At 45.3% G+C, this 20,901-nt stretch overlaps 1 protein-coding gene across 3 annotated transcripts in view; it reads right to left on the reverse strand.

Annotated features, from left to right (window-relative positions):
- Window positions 1-20,901, reverse strand: part of PDE8A (phosphodiesterase 8A) — a 462,427-nt gene that overhangs the window by 278,707 nt on the left and 162,819 nt on the right. The window contains exon 1 of one of the 3 annotated variants that reach the window (XM_063925981.1): window positions 10,448-11,744. The exons of 1 other annotated variant lie outside the window; for it this stretch is intronic. In XM_063925981.1, the coding sequence (XP_063782051.1) occupies window positions 10,448-10,702 (255 nt within the window). In that variant the 5' untranslated portion in view covers window positions 10,703-11,744. Of the gene's footprint in view, window positions 1-10,447; window positions 11,745-20,901 lie in introns of those variants that run through there. One more of the 3 variants, XM_063925982.1, reaches the window with a different exon arrangement.

Below are 20,901 nucleotides of genomic sequence, written 5' to 3' on the forward strand. Positions count from 1 at the left end.
CAGTGAGCCTGTTGCCAGCAGGTCTCACTGAAAATAAAAAAAAAATCTAAGACTATTACTTTCTAAGAGCTCAGGAGAGCCCCTAGTGTGCATCCAACCTCGGCCGGGCACGAAATCTAACTGAGGCTTGGAGGAGGGTCATAGTGGGAGGAGCCAGTGCACACCAGGTAGTCTAAGATCTTTCTAGAGTGCCCAGCCTCCTTCGGAGCCCGCTATTCCCCATGGTCCTTACGGAGTTCCCAGCATCCACTAGGACGTCAGAGAAATATATGTTTCCAGAACGGCTACAGTCAGAAAATCTGACTCGCTGTTTATCCTATATGCACCCAACAAGCTGGGTGCTCCTGCTTCTAAGCAGACTATTGCTCGTTGGATTTGTAATACAATTCAGCTTGCACATTCTGTGGCAGGCCTGCCACAGCCAAAATCTGTCAATGCCCATTCCACAAGGAAGGTGGGCTCATCTTGGGCGGCTGCCCGAGGGGTCTCGGCTTTACAACTTTGCCGAGCTGCTACTTGGTCAGGGGCAAACACATTTGCAAAATTCTATAAATTTGATACCCTGGCTGAGGAGGACCTGGAGTTCTCTCATTCGGTGTTGCAGAGTCATCCGCACTCTCCCGCCCGTTTGGGAGCTTTGGTATAATCCCCATGATCCTTACGGAGTTCCCAGCATCCACTAGGACGTCAGAGAAAATAAGAATTTACTCACCGGTAATTCTATTTCTCGTAGTCCGTAGTGGATGCTGGGCGCCCATCCCAAGTGCGGTTTATCTGCAATACTTGTACATAGTTACTGTTAACTAAATCGGGTTATTGTTGAGCCATCTGTTGAGAGGCTCTGTTGTTTCATACTGTTAACTGGGTTTCATATCACGAGTTGTACGGTGTGATTGGTGTGGCTGGTATGAGTCTTACCCGGGATTCAAAATCCTTCCTTATTGTGTACGCTCGTCCGGGCACAGTATCCTAACTGAGGCTTGGAGGAGGGTCATAGTGGGAGGAGCCAGTGCACACCAGGTAGTCTAAGATCTTTCTAGAGTGCCCAGCCTCCTTCGGAGCCCGCTATTCCCCATGGTCCTTACGGAGTTCCCAGCATCCACTAGGACGTCAGAGAAATAATAATTAAAAAACACATATATACAAGCATCGTGGGATAATGAACTAAGTATAAAACCTACAGGTAAACCCTACAAATCAATACACATCAAAATAATGCATAAAACCGCATTTGAGATCTTCCTTCCGGAAACATTATAACCACATCTGTAACTCAATTTTGGAAGTGATTTTTGGATACTTTGGGGGAATTCGACCTATTGAAAGCCCGTCACGATTTTTCGATCCGCACGGGTGAAAACCACGTTGATTATCGAATTCGCGGTCGAATTGGTGCCGATTTTCTGACTGCCAGAACACTCGGCACTAATTGAATACCCCCCTTTGTCTTTAAAAGTCAAAATTGCGTACATCTGTTTAAATAGCTAGAGCACAAACAAATGTAGAGTGTGTCTATTTACAATTGGGAGTCCTTTCCTCTCTGCATATCACCCACTGAGATGTTTTCTGTATTCACCACTTCTGGGAAAATTTAAAAAGGTGCAAAGACTTGGGTAGGTAAAGGTGTACACCTGCACAATGTACATCTTTATTTTTCTTTTTTTTATGCAAACTGCTTATGCTTTTTACTGTGCATATGCACCCAAAATCTCATCCAGTATCCATAGCCGTGCCAACTGAGATGCATTTTGCGCTAATGACCTCTTGTGCTAAAGGTGCAGGATGTGGGTTGGAGGGGGCATGTGAGCACAAGCAAAGTACAGTATAGGAATATTAACAAAAAATATGTCCCAAACTGGTCACAAGAAAGAAGCACATGTGCTTGTTTGGTGGCGGATCACTGGCGAGTGCTGGACCCCTTGGTGGCCACTTTTGGCTGAATGCATTTGAATCCCTCCCACATATGCTAATACTATAATAATGTGGTGTGCTCTATTTTTAGCATGTACTAATACCAACGTGATGCCACCTCCTGGGGGAAAATCAGGTTCACAAACGACTGTTGTCCCTAGGAAATAAAGGAGGCCCATATGCTATCCTTGTGTATACGACTCTGTAAGCTAAATAAAATGCATCTTTTCTCTAGGATGTAATATAGGGGGATATTTATCAAACCTTATGAGGACAAGAGGAGGTGTTGCCGACAGCAACCAATCAGATTCTAGCTATCATTAACTAGTATATTGTGTAACTCAGCATGAACTCTTTTGTGTCTCAGTGAAATCAGCACTTGTTTGGATAGACACAGCTCTCGCCCAAACAGATGCAACCTAGCCACCAACGCCATCCTGTGCCGGAGGGCACACTAAGAAAAAGTGCCCGAAGGGCTTAATGGAGTAATAAGCTCACTGTAATAAATACAATCAATGGCAGGTATGGACCAACAGCATAATAGGATATGAAGAAATCCTATGCACAGTTTAAGGGGGGGGGGAATATTTCTCTTGTCTATTACAGAATATGCCCTAGTATGACTTTAGCTTTTTGCATAAGAGAAACGTGTGAAAAGGAAAGATAACAATTAGGCAGATGCTTTTGTCTTGAGAAATCTAAATTCATTTCAAAAGCTGCGTATTCTTTATTTTTACAGACTTAAAACTAAAACCAACAGCTTTTATGTTTGCGGTTTTGGGAAAACAATTATGTTGCAACTTCCTCATAAAGCCACTCAACTAGAATGACGTGTTTTTCATGTCTTTGTATTTTCTAATTTCATCAGTCAGCTGTGAAATACAGTGCACTTATCAAATGCTGCATGAGTAGTGTTAGTCCTACTGCAGTATTACCCATTGTATGTAAAAAAAAAGTTTTATATATGTTTCAGCCACAATATCTCTGTAGATTTACATTAAAGCACAAAGTACCAGTTAATAAAAAAAATTATATCTAAGGGCCTTATACAGCATGGATCGCAAAAACAAAGTTTTTCTCTAATGGGCAAAAAAAACATGTGCACTGCAGGTGGGGCAGATATAACATGTGCAGAGAGAGAGTTAGATGTGGGTGGGTTATATTGTTTCTGTGCAGGGTAAATACTGGCTGCTTTATTTTGAAACTACAATTTAGATTTCAGTTTGAACACACCCCACCCAAATCTAACTCTCTCTCTCTCTCTGCACATGTTACATCTGCCCCACCTGCAGTGCAACATGGTTTTGCCCATTTGAGAAAGATTTTGCTTTTGCGATCCATGCTGAATTAGGCCCTGAGTACTGTGACACTGAACACAGAACAAGCATCTCTCACATGTCACGGCTGATAATACATATTAAATAATTGTGCTGTATTTTAAATCTGTTCAATAAATGCAACAAATAGCTTAGTAATGAAAAACAAACTAGACCAAAATATCAATATTCACTGAATGCAGTAAGCATTGATTGCTATATAAGCAAAAGGACTGTGGCCCATATGTAACAGGCTGCTAGTTGCAGGAACAGCTGTAATTCTGGCGATTTGGCCAATAGATTTAAAGCACCAATAATTTGAATGGCAAAACCAGGTTGGCTTTGACTTTTAAATGATTGCCGCTTTAAATTTACATGCTTAATTGCCAGAATTACGCCAAGTACTACAACTCACAGCCTATTATTAATGCAGCCATATGGGTTTACATGTGAGAAACCCATCAATCGGTGTTAAAGTGACATAACATACATATATTTACTGTATATATACAGGGCATTCACCATACAGAAATACCACACTAAACCTTAATGTAATGCTCATACATTTGAAGATCCAATCATTCCTTAGAGGGCTAGCCTGAGGGGCAACTGCTTTTTGTTTTTACAAAAGATAGCCAATATTAGATGGATGTTTCTTCATTCATTTCTAGAATTAGTGTAATCAGGAGTACACAATCACTGTACACATCATTTAAGGGGATGTGGAATTCACTGGTCAATGCCAGGATTCACTACATGGTTTCAGACAGTATATCACCACCAGGATTATTCTGCTAGAGGACCAACACACAAATCAGTGCAAGGTCAGCGAGGATGAAAATGACCAAACTACCCAACCTCATTGCTTCATGTGTGGTATACTAGGTGTATTTAAAAAAACGAACAAAAAAAAAAAAAGAAGAAAAAACAAGGATTCAGTCAATTATAAATTCTATAATGCAAAACTTATACAGCAATAACATAAGAACTGGATGCTAGAAAATAAACATTTAAATGCACAAGGGGGGTCATTCCGAGTTGTTCGCTCGCTAGCAGATTTTTGCAGCATTGCTTTTGCTAGCCCGCCGCCCTCTGGGAGTGAATCTTAGCTTAGCAGAATTGCGAACGAAAGATTAGCAGAATTGCGAATAGGAAATTCTTAGCAGTTTCTGAGTAGCTCGAGACTTACTCCTACACTGTGATCAGTTCAGCCCGTTTCGTTCCTGGTTTGACATCACAAACGCCCTGCGTTCGGCCAGCCACTCCCCCGTTTCTCCAGACACTCCCGCGTTTTATCCTGGCACGCCTGCGTTTTTCCGCACACTCCCAGAAAACAGCCAGTTTCCGCCCAGAAACACCCACTTCCTGTCAATCACATTCCGATCACTTCATCGATGAAAATTCTTCGTTCGGACGTGAGTAAATCTACTAAGTTTTGTGCTAAAATACTTAGCGCATGCGCACTGCGTACCATGCGCATGCGCACTGCGTACCATGCGCATGCGCATTTTTGCCTTAATCGCTCCATTGCGAAAATCGGCAACGAGCGATCAACTCGGAATGACCCCCAATATCTTAAAAGTATTTAGGGTTTTTCAACCATTTCAGCCAGGTTAAAAGGGTAGCCTGGACAAAGTTCTAAACTTTCTGAGAGAAGTGTCAATCAAATTCTTCCAATACTTTTAACTCGGTGACATCTGTTTCGCTGCAGAGGTTAACACACAGACCAAGAACCCATAACAACATGCATGAACCCAAGCTAAGCAATTCTAGATATACAAATAATAAAATGATCTCGCCAAAAACAAGGACTAGTAACCCATCCTAAAATCCATCTGCTTTAATATTTCCAGGGATTACCACGATTATGCGATTGCAGATCTCAATCATAGCAATTTGCTACCTGTAGCTTTAGAACATACAGTAAGCATTTGTTATTCAGATGTCTGAATTTATAACAGTCCTGATAAAGACTTAAGTAGTTTTGAAAGGGTGCAATCAATATATGCTCAGTTATATTAAAAGAAATCACTTTAACCCACTTTATTAACTTTGCTTATTTGAAGTACATTGCTTATTAGAAGAACATAAACCATCCATTATACTTAAGAGCATGCACTGAACCGAGGAAATAGCCATCACTAAAGGAAGACCTAATTCCCCACAACTATCACTACTTTGGACTCCCGCAGTTCTGGATATACTTCCATGGATACTTAGAGCAAACACTTTTCCAGGCTAATAGCCTAAAGCAGTGAATGTAAACAAGACTGTCAATGGAGTTTGTGTGTGTAGACGGAGCAGAACGGGCATATGAGTAAAGGGGGCTCTGTCTCACCACCCAATAAAAATAAAATAAAACAAGGACAAGTTAAAGAAAAGAAAAAAAAGACAGAATTGTACATGGAAGTCAGAGGCAATTGGCATCTGACCATCTTCTTGTTCAAATCTTTGCCCAAATTATAATAAACTTCAACGTACAATGATTAGTTACAAAACACTTTAATATTAAAGCACTCACTTACTAAACCGCTATCATTTGTGTGCAATCTGTTATCTCTGAAGATCTGAACTGTTGCTTTTCTGAGATTTGGCCCACTTGGACAACTATTCGTTGGCAATAAATTGGCCAAAAACAAAAATCAAGTTAAGCCAGGGACACACAGGCTGATCCAGCTTCTCAGGCGTAGCTCTAAGCAACAGGATCAATGCCGAATTTGGCCACTAACATAGGTGTGGAGTACAGTAGGTGTTAGCGTGTCACCTACAATCATCTTCTAATTGGATTTACCAACAAGCCTCATAATTATTCAACCTGTTTCAATCGGATTATTACTGTGCATGACAGTCATATGGGGGCCACACACACTGTAGTAACAGGCTAATTGCCTGATACCATGCGTGGCATCATGTTTTTATTTTGTCACATGGTGAAAAATATGGGACATAAATAGGGAGCAGGCAAGCAAAAGAGGACATTGGTCACATACCAACAAAATATCTTAGGTGAAAAGTTGTACAGAAAACTTAATATATGTATTTATATTATTTTCCCGAACACATACAATAATGCTGAGTTGTTGTTTTTTTTTATTGTTTTACCTTTTATTAAATCTAAACCATAGAGGAATAAGTGTAATATAATTTTATATACAATGTGTAAATTGTGTCTATGATTAGACAACCAAAACAAAGTCACAACAACAAAAGTCCTTCGGTAGCAACACAAATACCAAATACTTCTATAAAACAATGTCAAATAAAGTGAAGCTTGTATTGCTTTAAATGCTAAATATATGTTTTTATTACTACAGCATGACAGCTACGACTCTATGATGTATTCGAATACTTGACACTTATCATTCAGCATGTATTCACTTAACACGCAATTGAATATGCTGGTGCTATATAAGTAACTGTCAATAAATAATACATTTATTGTTCTTATGTTTTCTTTAAGTAGATCTGCAGACATGATGTACTGAAAATCCGAACTCACAAAGTATTGAGGGATTTGTGAATATCTCACATTCCAGGCACTGGGAAGACATTTTGTTGTGGAACAAGCGAAGGCCAAGAAGACATAACAATTGATAGTTTAGAAAATGGTGTTTAGTTTCTACATACGTTCAATGAAGGTTCACTATTTTAATTTGGTAATATTGTTGGAACATTCTGTCTAATTAAAATAATGACCTATATTTGTATAAGGCAATATAACAAACAAGTATTAAATCAACATCTTAGGCTTTGACTACTGCATAATACGTATGCACATGAAATCTAAATGTCCTTAGCCTAACTTTAGCAATGTCATAGTGTATAACATATCAGAAGACGTGTAGTGTGACGGTAACACGTGAGCCTATTACACTATGACATAAAATCGTACCAATCTTTGTAATGGGCCAATGAAATGATTAAGCCCTACCTGGTTCTCACACTACATAACACCCAAACTCTCCAGCCACTATTAACATAATGAATGCATTCATAAATAGACCCTTTCTTTGCTTCATACAGAGGGCCTCATTTTACAAGCAGAGGTCAGGGACTTTGAAAGTTTATGAATTACTGTATATTGCACAGCAAATGCGATTCCTAACTTAGCAAAGAAAATCAACTCAAAATAAGCTTTTTCTTTGTGACTGTGCTGTAAATGTAGGTGGTCTATTCAGAAGGCCGGAATAAAAACACGTTTAAAAGCTTCAGGATCACATATACAGATAATGGAGGGTATTCAATTGTTTGAAAAGTCAGTTGGGTGTCTGTTTTTTCCTATCTAATAGACAGGAAAAAAACAGACAACCAACCGACTTTTCAAACAATTGAATTCCACCCATAAAGCTACTGCCAACTTTCTTCACAGGTAAATAGTCATTTCAACTACACAGGTTTTTATGTTTGGAAGGGGGGAAAAATTACTATTGCAGAGTGTAAGAAAAGTTGCAAAAAGTTTACAGAATGGTGTGAAATAGATTAATTTGTGTTAAAGTGAACTTTAGCAAGGTTGGTAAAAAAGAAACAGCAGTACAATTGGGCACTTTTACCCTTTTCTAAGATAAGGACAGAAGGTGAACAAAATATTATTTTATGTACACTTCAGTGATTTAATAATAAAATTTAGCTAACACTGCAAAGTTTTCTAGAATTTAAAAGAAGGGTTAAAAATAATGATGGATAGATGAATCGGAATACAAGGTTTTCCAGGTGGGAGGGAAGTGGGCACAAATCTCTTAGGGTGGGCCAATTTCAATTTCCTTCCAATGTGCCCAGAAATTCTGCAATTTGTACCCAGAAAAATATTCCAGTATCCATACTAATTCCCCTTCGTGACAAGCTATATGGCTCTGCACAACATTTTGTGACATTGTGTATGCTTACCCAAAAAAAAACAACAACTGTGGTTAAGACATATTACAGGTTGAGTATCCCATATCCAAATATTCCGAAATACGGAATATTCCGAAATACGGACTTTTTTGAGTGAGAGTGAGATAGTGAAACCTTTGTTTTTTGATGACTCAATGTACACAAACTTTGTTTAATACACAAAGTTATTAAAATATTGTATTAAATGACCTTCAGGCTGTGTGTATAAGGTGTATATGAAACATAAATGAATTGTGTGAATGTACACACACTTTGTTTAATGCACAAAGTTATAAAAAATATTGTCTAAAATGACCTTCAGGCTGTGTGTATAAGGTGTATATGTAACATAAATACATTCTGTGCTTAGATTTAGGTCCCATCGCCATGATATCTCATTATGGTATGCAATTATTCCAAAATACGGAAAAATCCGATATCCAAAATAGCTCTGGTCCCAAGCATTTTGGATAAGGGATACTCAACCTGTACTAGGAAATAAGGTTGGTCACATGTCTGCAATCATACAAGATAACAAAACTTTGTGCTTTATAATATGAAACTAACTCTATAACATTTTAAGGGAAGAAACCAATATTGCAGCAGCTGTTGCAAAGGTGAATAATTTGGTTGTAAATAAAAAAAAATGCTAATTCAAGTTCTATTTTAATGAAATAGTGGTTTCTGGTTGCACCTTGTAAAGCCCAGCCTCACTTTACTCTAGTACATTCCTCCAACTGGAAGCAGCTATACCAGTATGAATTCAGCACGCAAAATGCACTATTAACAACAACAAACCTTATACTTGTAGTTACTGGCTGAAAGTCCATGGAAACTTTAATCAAAAAATTAAAATTTTATAAAAATAAAATAAAAAAATAACTGGACTGATTATATAAACTAGTACTGTCACATTAACATTAACTCAGTGCATCACTAGCTGTCATAAATCATCTCATTTTACTGAGACAAATAACACCCAAGTATTCAATGAGTATGCATAAACGGGGCGAGATCATGGTGTGTAATTCAGTAAGTAAAACTAATTTTGTTTTTTTTATCTGGCTACTAAAATGTATTAAAATTAATTTAAGACATAATAAAATTATACAAAGACAGCATGATTCCTGCAGAGTAAAAAGTTTTGTTCAGTATGAGTAGTGATTAGAAGAGCATGGTATATTTACTGTAGCAGAACAAGAACATGATTCATGAGCAGAATGATCTGGGCCTAAATCAGAATCACGTCACCATCCCTATACATGACTCCAGTTAGGTACATAGGAGAAAATGCATACTGTGCGATTTACTATTACGGTTTAAACACTTTTTCCATGTTTTCCACATTAGGTATAAAATCACTAATGACAAATGGTGTGCTTCTGCATTTTATTTAATTTTTTTTTATTTTTTTTATTTCAAGTGTGCTTTCTATTTAATGTGTAAGTAATATATTACTTTTATTTTATATTTAGGGAACATTCAGCTCATTTTATAGCAATCGGGGCTAGGTGGCAAGTTTCAACAGCTTTGGAGGTAAGAATTATTTTACCTACTAGGAAGCTTGGCTATCTATAGTGTGCACTGGTTCTCACTATTTAGTTTATGCTGCGGGATGTCATTTTCAGAGTGGACACAGACACCCTGCTTCACTAGAACACAGCATGAAAGAGACAGTCTGCATGAAGTATATTTTGCAAATTCCCTGGCTCCCTATCCATCTAACAGGTTGACAGCTTCCAACAAGCAGCTTTTCTTTCCAATGTTAAATATTTCATTCAGCAATTAGTAACCAGTGCCAGAAAATACCTATACAAATATCAATATTTGCCTGCTGATGTTTAACACTGACACAAATGTAAGCTGTATAAAATAACCCGCCATGTATTACAGTCAAGGACAGAAAGAGGTAGGCCCTGCACTCATTGCAAAACCGAGATAACTAGATGCTTTTTTTTTTTGACAGGTTTCGGAGTAGCCCTGTTCTTTCTTGATGAAAACACCCCATGGGTAAACAATGGCCATGAATGCGAGTCTCATTAACAGAAACAAGTGAGATGAATTGCCTGAGTGACAAATAAGGAATCGCAGAGTGTGCCAAACCTGGCCTAAAAGGGACAATTTGGAGGCAGAATTAAATGGGCCACTTGGGAAGGACCCTGATCAAGGGTAAATGGGAAGGAGATGATTTAGATCATGAATGATTTACTCTGTGACAGCAAGGTGACCAGTTATGCAACACAAATAGTCACTTGTCAGAATATTAACCCTCATTTTGCTGGAAAGGCCTACACTGCATAGGATGTAAGGGGGGAGATAAATATGTTGATTTCCCATCCTGCTGTTACCTTCACACTGGATCTGCTGGTGTGTACCTCTGCCTCCATGCTCTGGCTGTGCTCCCTCCTGCCTTTCTTAGAGGAATTAGCCCTCACCTTATAAGTGGATGTGTTAGAGGATTTAATGAATAATCCAGGGACAGAGTTGCCTTGCTGCTGAGACAGTGCGTTGGTCTGGTGGGGAGAGTTGGAGTCGTCAGACTCTTTGCCACTGTGATACACCACCCTGCTGTCAGAGATGTGGATGCTTGGAGCACAGCCCATGCTTTGATGCCTCCTGAGCCAAGTCCTCGCTGCTGCTGCTGGGTGCCCTCTTCAGTCCTCGCTGCCAGCAGTCAGTGCGAGCGGCGGGGATGCGTCGTGTCCTGCAGCCGGCGATGCGCTGCGGCCGCCCTCCCGCATGTCCCTCTGCACAGCCCCAGACCGCAGGGAGCAGTGATAGGAAGCGAGTCTCCTGCTCCCGGGGGCCGCTCCTCCCGCACTAACCCCCGAATGATGGGGACATCGGGATCCCTGATTGGACGCCTCCTACTACACCCGGCCGGTCTTCTTCTCTGAGCAGCGGCGGCATCAGCATGGCAGCATGGTACCGGCCGCGGCTCCGGGCATGTGTGCGGCAGGGATGCTGCTGCCTTATCCTTCCCCGGCTACTACAGCAGGCTGCACATCAGGGCTCCTCCTGGGGCTCATGGGTGAGTGGCTGCTGCTGGGAGGATGGGGGTACACAGGGCGGCACAGGTCTGCCCCCTCCGTGGCTACGAAGTCTTGGTGGGGACCCTGGGGCTCCTCCTCATCACCCAGCAGCAGCGGAGGAGGAGGAGAAGGAGGAAGAGTCTTATTTACATCTGCACACTCCGCTCTTCTTGGCAGCAGGAAGATTCCCCCTCTCCGCCCCCTGAAGACCGCAGGGAAAGACCCGCAGCCTGATCCGGACACATATACCCCGGGGCCGCCGCCGCTGCTAGCCCCACAGGGCCACCATGGGAGCGCAGAGAGCCGCAGCAGGTGTTGGGGTGTCACAGGATGGCACAGGGGCGCGCACACCTGCGAGCTTGGGGCAGTACCCAATTAGCGCAAAGGGAGATTTTATAATGTGATCCCGGGATATGTGCAGGCAGCCGGCTGCTGGTCACTGCCAGTACACTCTGCGCTGCTGCATTACCTCCCGGCTGCTATGCGTGTATCAGTGCTGCTGTGTGTGTGAGTGCAGCAGCGCTCTCCCCTCTGCCTCCTGCGCTGCCCTCCTCCTGCTGCCGCCTGTACCCAGCGCCGCTCTCCCCGCGCACCTCTTCGCCGCCGTGACAGCAGCACAGCCAATAAGCGCATGACCTACAGCCTTTATTGACGTCAATGTAAATGAGCTAGAGTACAACCAATAAGCAGCACCGAGAGCCGGTGTGGGCGTGGCCTGGACACGGAGGGGAGTTTGAATGGTTCCTGGTGGCCGTGTGCCGCAGCTCCTGTCTCCGTATCACTGCACAGGTACCAGGGGAGGCTCGCCCAGGACCGCAGCTCATTCATCCAGAGGGGGAGTTACCACATCAGCTCGTTAGCCAGCATTACAGGCTCCGTCTGTCACGGTGCTGCTGCTGCAGCTCTGCTCATGTTCCCTGGCTTCTTCACAGGGGGGTACAAACGTGGGTTTAAAAAAATATGTCCATATTTATCAAGCCTTGGCGAGTGATAAATTGCACAGTGATAAAGTACAAAGCAGTCAGCACCTGTCATGTTACAGCAATTTATCACTCACCAGCTCCTGTCATTTTTCAAACATTACAGCCTGTAACATGGCAGTTAGGAAGCTGACTGGTTGGTTCTTTATCACCATGCTATTGCATGCACTGTTACAGACTCATTTTATGATTGTGAACTCAGCATCATAGAGTATGGTTACTGTGTGTGCAATATAGATACAGCTAGAATGCCCTTATTTATCAATGAGTGATAAATTTCACTGTGATAAATTGCACCAGCCAATCAGCTCCTAACTGCCAGGTTACAGACTGAAAAATCACAGTTAGGGCTAAAACACACTACCCGGCTTTTGCCGGCCGGGAAAAAGCCGGACGGCTTTTTTCCCGTGCCGGCATTGTAGTTAACAGTGTGAGGGCTAGGGTCCCTTCACACTGCACGGCCCCGGCCCGGCTGCCGGGTTGCAGCCGGGTCTCACCACTGGAAGGTCCGGCGGCCGGGCGGCCGCCGGGCCGTCTTTGCAGCCAGTGAACCGTGTGTGTGAAGGGGAGCTTTCACACACAACGGTTTTTTCTGAAGCCGTGTCTGATCATGCGCACAGCATCACACACGGCTCAAAGCCGTCCTGTGTGCGAGACTCTGCCGGTTTCTCCCGGATGGCAAAAAGCCGGCCAAAGTTTGTCCGGCTTTTTGCCATCCGGGAGAAACCGGCCAGTGTGTTACAGCCCTTAGGAGCTGATTGGCTGGTGCAATTTATCACTCAGTGATAAATAAGGGCAATAATACAGATATATAGGGTCTATTCATAAAGGTAGTGAAATGGAACATGGTGAGTTTCAAGACAGATCGCATCATATTGATGCAATATATCTTGAAGTTACTGTGCGATTCACAAATACCCATCTTGCGGTGTCCAGCGATGTCAGCCTCCTCAACGAAGCAGCAGATCACTGCCATACCGCATTTGCATCCAGTCCCCTGATACTGCACATGCACAGCTGACAGAGTGGGCCAGCAGGCCATGTGGGGGCCAGCGTGCAGTTAGCAGTGACCCGGAAAATGTATATGCTGGGTCACTTCACTTATTGGAGCAGAGGAATTTGGCCAAGGGGGTGGGAGAGGGTTACTCAGACAGAGCATCAGAGAAGGGGGGCAGGCAGTCAGACGGGACAATCTGGATCCAGCAGCCTGAATAGTCCCCCTGTACTCCTGCAGCCGGCTACAAAGAGGAGCAGCAAAGCGGGGACCTTACACATGGTGCTAGCCACGCAGGGGGACCGCACCTCAGGGCCTTAACTAGGTGTGTGCCGATGGTACCTTGCCCACAGCGCACATGCACTGAAGGCGCACCATCGACAGCACTCCCCCGCACGACCGCAGCCACTGTCAGTCAGTACTCACTGTCCACTTGTCCAGCGCTGTCGCCTGTCTCCTGCCAGCCACCGGAGCTGCCGCATCTGAAGGGACTCTGAGCGCTGCATCCCCCACACTGCCGTGATATTAGGTCTCTGAGCAGGGCTGTAGCCGCAGCCACCTTCCGCCGCCGCCTCTGCAGGTGACTCAGGAGTGTGCCGCAGCCGCCAGCTCCCGAACCTGCCTCCTCTGCCATTGATAGCCTGCCGTTGATCCGGATCGCAGGTGAGGGTGAGTATAACACTCTATCTCTCAATCTCTCTCTCTCTCTCTCTCTCCCTCCCATAAAAGGGGGACTGCATGCCACAATGTGTGTAAAAAAAAAGGGGGGGGACTGCCTGCCTGATGTGTAAAAAAAGGGGGATTGCCTGCCATAATATGTAAAATAAAAGGGGGGGGGGGGGGGGACTGCCCGCCATGATGTGTAAAAAAGGGGGATAGCTGCCATAATGTGTCAAAAAAAGGGGGACTGCCTGACATGATGTGTAAAAAAAAGGGGGACTGCCTGCCATGATGTGTACAAAAGGGAGCTCAGTGACCACACCACTTCCCATGAAGCTACGCTCCTATATTTTTGATGCACGCCTGCGGCACACACTGGCCCTTATTTATATATGGGTGGGTGCCGATGCTGTTTCTTGCACACAGCGCTAAAATGTCTAGTTACAGCACTGCCGCACCTAGTGCCTGCTAGCAGCATGGAGGGGAAGGGAAGACGTCTTCCCCAACCTCCGTGCAGTACCAGCACCGGTAATGGGGGCAGACAAGAGTTGGCGGCGGGGGGCTGAGATCAGCTGGGGTGTGGGACAGAGTGCAGCTGCTGTTGTTGCCTTGGCGGGGCAGGAGTGCAGTGAGCAGCTAGGGGGGCACAGTGCAGGTGTCGGATGCAGCAGGAGGAAGAAGTATAGTTTGCATTGACAGTCTCAGGGGACATATCACTCCCTGCTTCCCTGCCTAGTAGCGCTGGGGACCTCTCTTTGGCTGGTGACAGAAGGGGGCGAGGAGAACTGGGTGAGGGCGGGGAGACAGCAGTCCCCGCTGCTTTTCTCCCCTCCCCAGCCTCCTTACGCCATCCTGAGTTGACATATTTGTTTAGAGAAGCGAAACGGAAAGCTATGCTTCTATGAATTGTTCTCCCCACATTAGTATATGGGGAAGCGATTTCTACACTGATAAGAGATTTCTCCATGGTAAGCACTACTATGAATTGGAGGAAGCAGTGAAAAGCCCTTTTATCACTGATAAAGGGCTTTTCACTACTCTATGAATAGACCCCATAGAGAAATATATAGGAAGATAAAGAATACAGCAGCATTTTCATAAAGTGGTTAAAGAGTATTCGTACCTACGAATACCCAAGCTGAATCTGCTGGGCAAATACACACACTGTAAAAGTGGCAACACTTACCTGAGTGCCACCACTTCACAGTGTGTATATAATTATAAAATTGGACCTTGATTCTAATCAGGTCATCATGGAGTCAGGAAAATCCTCGGTGGGCCCCACTGAGTCTTAGCCATGCACTCTATCTTGCCAGGCAGTGGGCAGTCATAAGGCTGTTTTGACTGACCTGGCTACAGCCTAACAGCCTCTGTCATTGTGCATCAGCGACATCTGTACTGATTTCACTTCCTGGAATCAGCCCAATGTTGTCAGCAGGGGAGGTGTCCAGCTGTAGGCACTCTCTGTCCCTGCACAGAGGTGGCAGGCCCCGTCAGGATGCACTGCAGAAATCAGTGCAATGACGTCAATGGGGGAGGAGTTCATCTGCAGGTACTCACTTCACAGAGGAGCCAGATCCAGAAGAAAAAAACAAGCAGGTGGATCCAGAGAACCTCAGCAAGATGCACTTCACTGCAGAGAAGTTGACATTTTGTTGTCACATCCTCCAAGGGTCTGCACCCTCCTAGTGATGCATGTGCATCCACCTACCTGTCTGTCTGTGTAAACATCACTTACCTGTCTGCCTCCTGTGTCACATTCCCCTACCTGTCTGCCTGCCTGTGTCACGTCCACCTACCTGTCTGACCAGTGACCAGCCACCCTATCACAGTGGCCACACAAATCAGCCCTGGCCAGATCCATCCTTCCCTCCCCTTACGAAGTCGCACAATCAAAAAGGGTGTGTAGCCCACAGGAAGAGGCGTGGCCTTCCTGCCCAACCTCGTTTTCATCACTCCGGGGGTGTGCCCAGCATTCACGGAGATGCTGGGTAGCCCGTGGAGACTCAAGTACCACCGGCTCGTACTCTGACAGGAGCTGAGTGCTGCATGTAATGTCACAGTACAGCACCCAGCTCATTGTCACTAACAAGGAGCCGGCATTTTGGAGTCACCCCTTAGAGGGTGACACTTGGGTGTGACCCACACGCCCCTAGTAACACCATTGCCCCGTGCCATAGGAGGGAACCAGGAAGTGGTGGTAGTCCGGCGTCTCTTGTGGTACATTAATCCCATAAGTCCTGACGGAGGCTGCAACAGTAAAGGGGCATGCATGTAACACAAGGAAAAGGATCAGTGTGGCAGTAAGTACAGAGTAATAATGCCCCCATTTATCAATTAAAGGGGGTAATTCCAAGTTGATCGCAGCAGAAATTTTGTTAGCAGTTGGGCAAAACCATGTGCACTGCAGGGGAGGCAGATATAACATGTGCAGAAAGAGTTAGATTTGGGTGGGTTATTTTATTTCTGTGCAGGGTAAATACTGGCGGCTTTATTTTACACTGCAATTTAGATTGCAGATTGAACACACCACACCCAAATCTAACTCTCTCTGCACATGTTATATCTGTCCCCCCTGCAGTGCACATGGGGGGTCATTCCGAGTTGTTCGCTCGCAAGCTGCTTTTAGCAGCTTTGCACACGCTAAGCCGCCGCCTACTGGGAGTGAATCTTAGCATATTAAAATTGCGAACGAAAGATTAGCAGAATTGCGAATAGACACTTCTTAGCAGTTCCTGAGTAGCTCCAGACTTACTCGGCATCTGCGATCAGTTCAGTGCTTGTCGTTCCTGGTTTGACGTCACAAACACACCCAGCGTTCGCCCAGACACTCCTCCGTTTCTCCAGCCACTCCCGCGTTTTTCCCAGAAACGGTAGCGTTTTTTCACACACTCCCATAAAACGGCCAGTTTCCGCCCAGAAACACCCACTTCCTGTCAATCACATTACGATCACCAGAACGAAGAAAAAACCTCGTAATGCCGTGAGTAAAATTCCTAACTGCATAGCAAATTTACTTGGCGCAGTCGCACTGCGGACATTGCGCATGCGCATTAGCGACTATTCGCTCCGTTGCGACAAAAAAATAACAAGCGAACAACTCGGAATGACCCCCATGGTTTTGCCCAACTGCTAACAAAATTCCTGCTGCGATCAACTTGGAATTACCCCCAAAATGTTCTCTTTTACTAATTAACGTTACTGCTCGCTGTGTTTTTTTACTTGAATTCAGCATTGAAGCTGCAGCCAGCAAGCGGTAACGTTAAAACACTCGGCAGCACTGTTTGTCACGTCCAAACAGCAATGACGAATGATGGGTTTTTTTTACTCATGAAATCTGCACATGCGCCGCCTGTCTCTGCTTTTCCGGCTCATGCGCAGTAGGCAGAGGGGGTGCAGGATGACAAAGAGGCCGGGACAGCCTTAGCTGGGCACCTCCCACCATCTACGTTGGCACCAGTATCTGTGCTGGTCTGCCTCCCACCACCTTTACTCCAGTGTCCAGCACCCCATCCTCTACCTCACCATCGGTCCTTGTCCTCGTGTGTGTGTAGTTTTGTGTGTGTGCGCATCCTCTGACTCGTGTGCCGTGGGCGAGACGGAGTGACCTGGAGAGAGGCAGCTGTAGAGCCGGCTGAGTCCTCTTTCCTTCCTTCACTTCCTTTCAGTAGCTCTCCGTCCCTGCTTCCCACTGCTTCAGGGACAGACAAAGCCGGTATGCGGGTGGCAAACTGAAATAAGAGCAACGAGTGGTAATTCAGAGTTGATCGCAGCAGCAAAGCAGTTGGGCAAAATCATGTGCACTGCAGGTGTGGGAGATATAACATGTGAAGAGAGAGTTAGATTTGGGCGAGTTATTTTGTTTCTGTGCAGGGTAAATACTGGCTGCTTTATTTTTACACTGCAATTTAGATTTCAGTTTGAACACACCCCACATAAATCTAACTCTCTCTGCACATGTTATATCTGCCCCCCCCCCCCCTTGCAGTGCACATGGGCCCTCATTCCGAGTTGTTCACTCGCTAGCTGCTTTTAGCAGCATTGCACACGCTAGGCCGCCGCCTACTGGGAGTGAATTTTAGCTTTGCAGAATTGAGAACGAAAGATTCGCAGAATTGCGAAAAGAAATTTCTTTGCAGTTTCTGAGTAGCTCGAGACTTACTCTGCCACTGCGATCAGTTCAGTCAGTTTCGTTCCTGGTTTGACGTCACAAACACACCCAGCGTTCGCCCAGACACTCCCCCGTTTCTCCAGCCACTCCCGCGTTTTTCCCAGAAACGGCCGCGTTTTTTCGCACACACCCATAAAACGGCCAGTTTCCGCCCAGAAACACCCACTTCCTGTCAATCACACTCCGATCACCAGAACGAAGAAATTTCTTCGTTAAGCCGTGAGTAAAATATTAAACTTTTTTGCAAATTTACTTGGCGCAGACGCACTGCGAACATTGCGCATGCGCAGTTTGCGACTAATCGCTCCGTTGCGAAAAACACTAACAAGCGAACAACTCGGAATGAGGGCCATGGTCTTGCCTAACTGCTAACAAATTTGCTGCTGCAATCAACTCTGAATTACCCCCATTAATATGAAAAACGATGTACGGATAGCGCTGCCTTAAACCAGTGTTATCCAGATATGATAAATAAAGAAACCTATCAAATATCACTGAAAAATTTGTTTTAACATAAAAACACTTTGATAAATGGGGGAATAAATGTGTAAACTAGTTCCTGTGTGTGTCTGTTTAAGTGTGTGTCTGTGCGCGCGTGTGTGAGAGAGAAGCACAGTGTGTGTGTGTGTGTGTGTGTGTGTGTGTGTGTGTGTGTGTGTGTGTGTGTGTGTGTGTGTGTGTGTGTAGGGCCGCCATCAAGGGGGTGCCCTGTGTACACTTGTCCCGAGCCCAGCTACTCTGATAGAGAGTGGAGGGCCCAGGCTGCTCAAACAGCCTGTCATAGCTAAGCCCGGCGGTGGCCGCCGCCACTCCCCTTCCCCTGAGGCTGTCATCGGCGGGCCGTAGGCTCTTCCCCTCCGCCCGCCGCCGCAGATCTACGCCGCCCGCCATCGATCTTCTCCTGTACTTTGCTCTCTGCCATCGGTGCTCTCCCCCGCCTATAGGAATAGGCCCACCCCCTTCACTCTGCCCGCCCCCTTCTTCCCCTGTACCTTGCTCTCTGCTATCCGTGCGGTCTCCCGTCTGTATCAATAGGCCCCGCCCCCTTCTTCCCCTGTACCTTGCTCTTTCATCTGTGCTCTCGTGTCTGTAGGAATAGGCCCCGCCCCCTTCATACCCTCAGTCCGCCCTCTTCCCCTGTGCCTTGCTCGCTGCCATCCCTGCTCTCCCGTCTGTAGGAATGGGCACCGCCCCCTTCCCCTCAGCCCGCCCCCTTCATCCCTTGCTCTCTCCCCTCTGTAGGAATATGCCCCACCCCCTTTATCTCCTCAGCCCGCCCCCTTCTTTACCCGTGCCTAGCTCTCTCCCCTCTGTGCTCTCTCCTGTCTGTAGGACTAGGCCCCGCCCCCTTCTTCCCCTCCACTCTTCTCTCTCCCAAGAAAGTAGATCTAGCCTTCCCCCTCCTTACACTCCAGTCTGCTGCTCTCACTCTACTCGGTCTGGAGCTCCGTTGGGGAGAGAACTCACGGTGAGCTCATTTAGAAAGAGTAACTGAGATGTTTTAATTTTATTGTGAGTAGTGTAGTGCAGTGTGGTGATATTGTATGATGTGTGGGGGGGGGGGGGGGTATAGTGTAGTGATGTAGTGCAGCATATGGGGGGGTTCTAGCGTAGTGATGTAGTGTGGCATATAGGGAGGGTGGTAGCGTAGTGATGTAACTTGTAGTGCAGCATGTAGGGGGGATGTAGTGTAGTTATGTAGTGCGGTGTATAGGGGTGAATCACCTTATTTAATGTTAACCCACCTCATAAATATTTAATGATTCCACCACCCCTTGAATAATTCATGAGCCTCCATCACGTTTGATAATGTATGCATTTTTATTTTTTTTAATAAGATGTTAAAATAAGATTTTACTCACCGGTAAATCTAGTTCTCGTAGTCCGTAGTGGATGCTGGGAACTCCGTAAGGACCATGGGGAATAGACGGGCTCCGCAGGAGACTGGGCACTCTAAAAGAAAGATTAGGTACTATCTGGTGTGCACTGGCTCCTCCCACTATGACCCTCCTCCAGACCTCAGTTAGGATACTGTGCCCGGAAGAGCTGACACAATAAGGAAGGATTTTGAATCCAGGGTAAGACTCATACCAGCCACACCAATCACACCGTATAACTCGTGATACTACACCCAGTTAACAGTATGAAATATAACTGAGCCTCTCAACAGATGGCTCAACAATAACCCTTAGTTAGGCAATAACTACATACAAGTATTGCAGACAATCCGCACTTGGGATGGGCGCCCAGCATCCACTACGGACTACGAGAAATAGATTTACCGGTGAGTAAAATCTTATTTTCTCTGACGTCCTAGTGGATGCTGGGAACTCCGTAAGGACCATGGGGATTATACCAAAGCTCCCAAACGGGCGGGAGAGTGCGGATGACTCTGCAGCACCGAATGAGAGAACTCAAGGTCCTCCTCAGCCAGGGTATCAATTTTGTAGAATTTAGCAAACGTGTTTGCCCCTGACCAAGTTGCAGCTCGGCAAAATTGTAAAGCCGAGACCCCTCGGGCAGCCGCCCAAGATGAGCCCACTTTCCTCGTGGAATGGGCTTTTACTGATTTAGGATGCGGCAATCCAGCCGCAGAATGCTCCAGCTGAATTGTGCTACAAATTCAGCGAGCAATAGTCTGCTTAGAAGCAGGAGCACCTATTTTGTTGGGTGCCTACAGGATAAAATGCGAGTCAGTTTTCCTGACTCCAGCCGTCCTGGAAATATAAATTTTTAAGGCCCTGACTACGTCCAGTAACTTGGAATCTTCCAAGTCCCTAGTAGCCGCAGGCACTACAATAGGTTGGTTCAAGTGAAAAGCTGATACCACCTTAGGGAGAAACTGGGGACGAGTCCTCAATTCTGCCCTATCCATATGGAAAATCAGATAAGGGCTTTTACATGACAAAGCCGCCAATTCTGACACACGCCTGGCCGAAGCCAAGGCCAATAACATGACCACTTT

The sequence above is a fragment of the Pseudophryne corroboree genome, chromosome 6 (assembly GCF_028390025.1).
Source record: "Pseudophryne corroboree isolate aPseCor3 chromosome 6, aPseCor3.hap2, whole genome shotgun sequence".
NCBI lineage: Eukaryota > Metazoa > Chordata > Amphibia > Anura > Myobatrachidae > Pseudophryne > Pseudophryne corroboree.